The following is a 7,798-nucleotide window of genomic DNA, read 5'->3' as shown; positions in this document are numbered from 1 at the left end:
ATATATATATATATATATATATGTGTGTGTGTGTGTGTGTGTGTGTATTTATATGTGTGTGTGTGTGTGTCTGTGTGTTTCTGTATGTATGTCTTTGAGCCTATGTGCATGCGTGTGTGATTATGTACATATCCTTACATTTTTCATAGAGAAAGATCGGTGTTAAGTGATATTTTTACAAATAACTATACGATCGGATACACAGTTAATAATACACATAGTTACTTATAATTTGTCGCACTGTAAGCAGAATAGTTAATCGCATAAAACTTACCACACGTCTTAACACTTTCATCAAATCCATTGCTGCATTCGCTGATACCATTGCACTTTTGCTCAGCTGATATACATTCTTTACTGGTTTCATCGCAGGTAAATGCATTTTCTGTTTGGCAAGGAATCAAAAAGCTGGCATAGATTGTAGCTGCAAAATAAAAAACAAAGGGATATATAGTAATAACTGTTTCTAACATATGTACGAGAGAGTAACAGTCCATTATACTGATCAAAGTACATGAAAGATGAAAGAGAAAGGCGGCTTTGATGGGATCTGGGTTTATTACTTCAACGCTCTAAAGTTTCGGCAAAGTCATCTTGGAATAAGCATATGCTCTATATGTATAATGATTTCTAACATAAGTACAAGGAGCCACATTTAGAAGAATAGCTTATATAATTATGAATGAGTGCAGTCACTCAAGTTCCTTTTATTTTCTAGATAAAATGGTTGCAAAGCATGAATCACTCATTTCACTAATACACATGTATACATCTTCACACGCATGCCTATGAGTGTCTATACTTATTGCTTCTAACGGCACATACTAGAATGTCATCTTTTACTATCATATTGACATTCAAGATTGAATTTACCTTTGATCTTAAAGACTAAATCATCAACAAAGGAATATATATATATACATTCTTATATAGTTATATTTTAGCAATTCATGCAAACACTTTCGGAAAAATATGTGCTAACAAACACACACAAATATGGATTCTTTTTTTTAAATGTGCATTTAACCAAAAACATCCTGCAACTGTACAATCATATATATTTTAATGTGATTGCATAGAAAGTCATTTGACATGCTGACAATACATTAATTTTATTACCTATTCCTAAAGTCTTCTTACAAAACGCACAAGGTTACAAATTTATTACAACGGCTTATAGAAATCCGTATTGTATTTCTCTTTGCTTTTCAATTTCTCTGCCATACACATACATATATACACACAATAACATTAATGCAATTACGTTAGATTCAGAACAACTGCTACGTAATAGTCATGCGTTCACACGTCAACATGCATTTTTCGTTTGCATTTTATTCTTACTTGTTTTAGTTTCGAAATGTTTCATCGAATAAATATACCTCAGTGCTTACATTTATTACATCGCTTCATATTACTGAGCCGTTTCACTATGGAAACGTAAATAAACTAACACCGGATGTCAGGCAATGTGGAAACAAACGTGAAACACTCAGAAACGCTTATACGACGAGCTTCATTCATAATGCATTGTCATCCCAGGGCTATACACCTGCTGAAGCTGCCGTGCAGTGGAATTGAACCAGAAATCAAGTAATTGCGAAGTGAATTTCGTAGCTGCACAGCCATATATTTAAGTTGCCGTCGTTAAATCGCAGGTAAGACCTAATTAAGAGGAGTAACGGTCAGAGATATTGCACCAGTGACAGTCTGTTTTCGTTTTGAGACAATGTATTTTGGGTTATATAAATCAGTCTCTTCTTTTAAAAAACAAAAGGCTGTTGTTTGAGGGAGAATTAGCTATTTACATTAGATAACATTCTTGTATAGACCTTCTTCGACGAACGTATATGCCGACAGGCACGCATACGCTATTTTGACTGACAAGTATACTGTTTTCTTTAAAGGTTACATAAGGTTAGATTTACATATAAGCTCTCATATACAAAATCGTATACAACAGAAGCGTACACATAAAGTATATTGTTATAAATTTCGTGTTGAATGGAATTTAAAATTTTGACTGACGGTTTGTTTACCTCGTACAATATGTCGCCAGGTGAAATTGAAAGTACTATTCAACGCAAATTCTATAATTATATCTAATTCTGCTCTCAGTACTGAAATTCACTATCAGTAACTGATCTCTTGTTATTGTTAAACCCGCTTCAAAATATCGATGGTCACAGAGAAGTAGAAGAAAAGTGGGCCATTGATATAAACTCAATCCCAACGGGTCTGTTGCACCTCTGCATAAGTAGTGCAGAAAGCATGCTTGCGATTCTGCAGAAGCAATACCGCTCCACTTTCAACAATTCCGACATGGTTAATTCTGACAGCATCGGTGAAACAAAACCCCAGCACACCATATCCGATATATCATTCGGTACCCCGTATATCATAGCAGCTATTAACAAAATTACAGACAACACATCTGCATGCCCCGACAAGTTCCCGTCAGAATCCTGAAGGAGTGACGATATCAACTGGAATTCGGTCTAGCTATTGTCTGGAAGAAATCACGACGCTGGCTAATTTCCTCAGTCCATTGTGCTAGTCAAAAAAAAAAACCCGACAAGTCGCATGCAGTGAATTACCAACCGACCTCACTTGTATCTCGTATCATCAAATTATTTGACAGAGTGGTAAGATCTTCAGTGACTCACTTCCAGGTAACAAACAGGCAACTTATTCCCAATCAGTACGGTCTCCCCAATGACAAGGATCACTAAATGCAGCTGCTGCTTCGCTTTGATGACATCCTAAAGACTCTGTGAGAGGGGTCCAATGCAGACGTCATCTATCTTTACTTCAGCAACCTTTGACAATGTTGACCATAGGATCCTATTAAAGAAACTACCCAACACTGGAGCATGAGGGAAAACTATGATGGAAGGGGATAGGTAGACAACGGAAATTTAATGACATATATAGCTATATACATTACATGTATACATACATACATACATACATACATACACAATATATATATATATATATATATATATATATATATATATATATATATATATATATATATATATATATATATATATATATAGATAGATAGATAGATAGATAGATAGATAGATAGATAGATAGATAGATAGATATGCACTTGTGATGAGATATTTTTTATAAAAGTTCCTGACGAATAGCTGAGGATATGTATTGTGAGAATCTTGTAATAAATTATAAGACCTGGAGGGATACATCATTTAAAAAGTCGGTTATATATGACCAATTGCATTTCCTTAGTATTTGATTGAAGAGTTGAAGTTTCAGAACTTAGTTAATTGATAATATAATTATTTTTGATATTTTCTGGCAGAGTTTACATATTGAATTTAATTTTTTTTATAAAGTTAATATTTTATCTTTAATTTCTTTTTATCAATTAGACGTATTCACTGATAGCTGTCTAGACATAGCTGTCACATTTGGACTAGAAATGTAAAAAATGTCTAATCGTTGATTTAGCTTCTACAACACACCAAGTAATCAGAGATTTATTCTTGAAATAATTAAATATTTTAAAACATATACTAAGAAATAATCGTAAATAAAAAAAAGTATCTGAGGAAACTAGTGATGGTTTGGAACGGCAAATGACTATCAAATAATTCATCAGGGAGTGTAAGATATTGTATTAGAGAAAAAGAATATTATGTTCAGAAGCATCTCGTTGGACATCATTCACGAGAATATTATATAGTCTTCTACTGAAGTAACGAAATATATCTTAATGCAAAGACTATCTTATTAATTTCAAGTTTCCCTTACAACATGACTAACATTATTACTTACATAACTTACATTATGTTGCTGAATATAAAAAGAAACTAATTATAGTCCTCGTATAAAGAGGATTAATATTAATTGTTGAGTTGAAATATTTTTTAATGACATCTGAATCCTAATAATTAAAAATAGTAACGAATTATCAACTTTTGTTGGAAACAGTCTCATTGGTTTGCAAATATCTAGACACGTTAATCATTAATCAAAGTATTCACAAGTCTTCAAGAAAATAAGCTTATAATACCTTAATGCAGAAAGTTAATTTCGCTGTTGAATGCAAGATAATTGAACACTGGAGGGATAAAATTGAAGAATTATACACCGTATATATCACTGAGGTTTAAATCTTAATAGTGTTACATCTCACTGAAGGTAATATACTTTATTATAAGTGGAGAATAATATATTTTGCTCTTGGAATATTTATCACAACTTTCTTCAAATCTATTTCTATTAGTATATAGTGTATCTCAAAGATAGCATATAAAGTTGGAAATGATGTAAAGTTGGAGATGTTGTAAAAAAAGGATAACAAAAATGAAATAAATTTGAACCAATTGAACATAAAATGAAATAAAACTAATATATTTGTTTTTCAAACTTTTACGAAATCATAAGCCTACAGGAGAGAAACAATAGATTTAGACGCAACAGTACTAGTTTCAACAATATAATGATATATCACTTCTGAGAATGACACGTACGAAGTAAAAAGTACAGAATATTAATTAAGCTATCTGAAAAAACAATTGATAGCTTTAAACTAGAGTAGCTTAGGGGAATACAATTACTTCTGCTGTTTCTTTGTGATCTGAATTGTCATTTCTATCCATTACAATACAAACATCTATTTTAATTGTGCTAGCCTATGACTAAAATCACTCCATCCATGTCTATCCCTTGTTTTTTTCTCAAACACTCTACAGCCACAACCATATTAACCAATCAATGCGTAGTTCTAATGAAGACGATGATGATATTCGTTGTTCAGTTCCAAGTCAGCTTTCGCTGAACAAATCTATGACCAAACGCATTCCAGTCATAAGAGAAGTATCTAACACTTAATTATTCAGTGTATTCTCCGATGTCTAATACGGATTGGTTTGATTTGAAAGCTGCTCAGCTGCTATTTCTAAACACTAAGTAGTGCTGGTGTTGTAATTGCTATTGTTGTGGTTATCACAACTATTTATTCCATATTTTTTGTGTTGTTGCAGTAGTTATTACTGTTGTTGCTGAGACAATCGATAGTGTTTTCGTTGTTATTACTGGCATTTTCTTTTTGCTCTAGCAGTTTCATCGCAATTTAGAATTGATAAACAGACCTATGATCAAAAATGTTCTTAGCGAATCCCTAATTGTAGTTATTTCCTGGAATAATATATCTAGGATTACATTACCCGACGAGAGAGATTTGGTTGCTACTTCTACAACGTCAAGTTACTATGCAGTGCAGTTTGACTTTAGCTCATTAGTTATGTTGAAAAATATTGAAAAATGTTACATTTTCATTGAACACAAATCCATACGGTCGTAGAACATCGCGAATTATTGATTTATTGATTTTATGATTCACTAGTTTTAGTAAATAAACAGACTTGGAAACTTAATATACTTTGGTGTTCTGACCCTTAGTGGGGTTAGAGTAACAAGAGTAAAATAATAAATTGTTCACCATATGATGTACCTATGGTTTCTCTAAGAAAATTATGGCAATTCTGCGATTGCATATAAATAAGTTGAAAATATGTAATAGAATACACTGAAATAGTGTTTGCCTTATACAGGGTGTCCCAAAAGTCACTGATGAAATTCAATATTTAATAACTACCTTAACTTAACATATAAATGCATGAAATTTTTATACAACGTAATCCTATATACATGTATAAATACATATGTGAGTGTGTGTAAGTGTGTGTGTTTGTATATTATATACATATATACAGGTATATAAATTTATATGTTTGAGGAAATGTGTGTATATTGTACTTGTGAGTATGCTAATATACATATACATATTTTATCTTTTACTTCTTTCATTAGACTGCGGCCACGCTGGAGTACCGCCTTCAAGAATTTTAGTCCAACGAATCGATCTCAGTACTTTTTTTCATGCCTGGTACTTATTCTATCGGTCACTTTGGACAAACCCTTAAGTTACGGGGATACAAATACAGCAACACTTGTCAAGAGGTGAGGTACAAAGACACACACACACACACACACACACACACACACACACACACACTCATATATGTATATACATTTATATACGATGAGTTTCTGTCAATGTTCCTCTACCAAATATACTACCAAGCTTTTGCCTGGCCGGAGGCTGTAGTAGAAAGCACTTGCCCAAGATGCGACGTAGTAGGAATGAACCCGGAACCACTTGGTTAGGAGGCAAAAATTTTACCATACAAACTATAATACATATTCTTTTCTACTCTAGGTACAAGGCCCGAAATTTTGGGGGAGAGGACCAGTCGATTAGATCGACCCAGTACGCAACTGGTACTTAATTTATCGACCCCAAAAGGAAGAAAGCAAAGTCGAATTTGAACTCAGAACGTAAGACAGAAACACCGCTAAGCATTTCGCCCGGCGTGCTAACGTTCTTGCCAGTTCGCCGCCTTGCCTATATTATATACACTTGTATATACATAATGTAGTTAATTGAGCATTACGACAGCTCATTGAATTTGCAAACAAATCGATTAAAATTTATTGACTACATCCGTTGAATAGAAGCTTTTTTACTGCATCGTATAAATCATTGAAAGCACTTTTGTAATATATATCTTTCTTTAAGAAATAAGATGCTTATTATAATGAAGCAAGACCTGAAATTTGTTATGGAAGGCGTTAGTCAATTCGACCATAGTACTTAACTCGCACTTTATTATATCCACCTGAATAGGCAATATTACTTAACTGGTCCTCAATTGTGAGTGGAGGCGCAATGGCCCAGTGGTTAGGGCAGCGGTGTCGTGGTCATAGGATCGCGGTTTCGATTCCCAGACCGGGCGTTGTGAGTGTTTATTGCGCGAAAACACCTAAAGCTCCACGAGACTCCGGCAGGGGATGGTGGAGAACCCTACTGTACTCTTCCACCACAACTTTCTCTCATTCTTACTTCCTGTTTCTGTTGTGCCTGTAGTTCAAAGGGTCATCCTTGTCACGCTGAATATCCGCGAGAACTACGTTAAGAGTACATGTGTCTGTGGAGTGCTCAGCCACTTGCACGTTAATTTCACGAGCAGGCTGTTCCGTTGATCGGATCAACTGGAACCCTCAACGTCGTAAGCGACGGAGTGCCAACAACCTCAATTGTGAGGAGTCACCAAAGAATTGTGTAAATTGAGATTTGTGGAAACGCCGTTCGAACAGATCTTGTATGTGACAGTCAAGTTCCATAATTATAGATGAAGTTAGGCTACATTTTGAATTTAATATTTGTAATTTAGCAGCCCTTGGTCATAGGGGGGTCTACGATGTGTAGTTTAACCATTTTAACAAGGTTGTACCCTTCGCGCTCCACGTGGTATCACTGCATTCTGGTTGCGGTAATTGATCAGAACTTCGTGTTCTCTTGACTGACTTTAATTCCGTGTAGCTCTAATCAACAAACAACGTTTCGGAGAGATCATCTTCTTTAAGTTACATATCACAAACGTAACACAAATGCATATCTTTACATATATCTGCGTATATGTGTGTATGGACATGTGAGCGAAAAAGTATATGGGATATTATTACGCCTGTCATAAACATATGTATTTGAACCACTGAACTCAACACCTTGTTTTCATTCTCTCTCTATTTATTTCGTCTTATTCATTTCGGTCGAAGAACGTAAGCTCGAAACGTAAAAGACCTTTCCATTTTTCCCGAGCGTCAAACTAATAGACTTGTTTGTTGTTCCTACACCTCTCTCCGCCTTTGTTTTTCTATAAATTTGAATATATATATCTATATATATATATATATATAT

General features: G+C 34.1%; 1 protein-coding gene across 1 annotated transcript in view; it reads right to left on the bottom strand.

Moving 5' to 3' along the window:
• The window catches only part of LOC128247383 (G-protein coupled receptor GRL101-like), a 573,113-nt gene that overhangs the window by 88,490 nt on the left and 476,825 nt on the right, over nucleotides 1–7,798 (bottom strand). The window contains exon 2 of the mRNA XM_052966804.1: nucleotides 275–424. Coding sequence (XP_052822764.1) covers nucleotides 275–424 — 150 coding nt within the window. The remainder of the gene's footprint in view (nucleotides 1–274; nucleotides 425–7,798) is intronic.

Source organism: Octopus bimaculoides, chromosome 3, assembly GCF_001194135.2.
Source record: "Octopus bimaculoides isolate UCB-OBI-ISO-001 chromosome 3, ASM119413v2, whole genome shotgun sequence".
NCBI classification, from domain to species: Eukaryota; Metazoa; Mollusca; class Cephalopoda; order Octopoda; family Octopodidae; genus Octopus; species Octopus bimaculoides.
The sequence above is the reverse complement of the archived record's forward strand: the minus strand, read 5'-3'. Positions and strand labels throughout refer to the sequence as shown.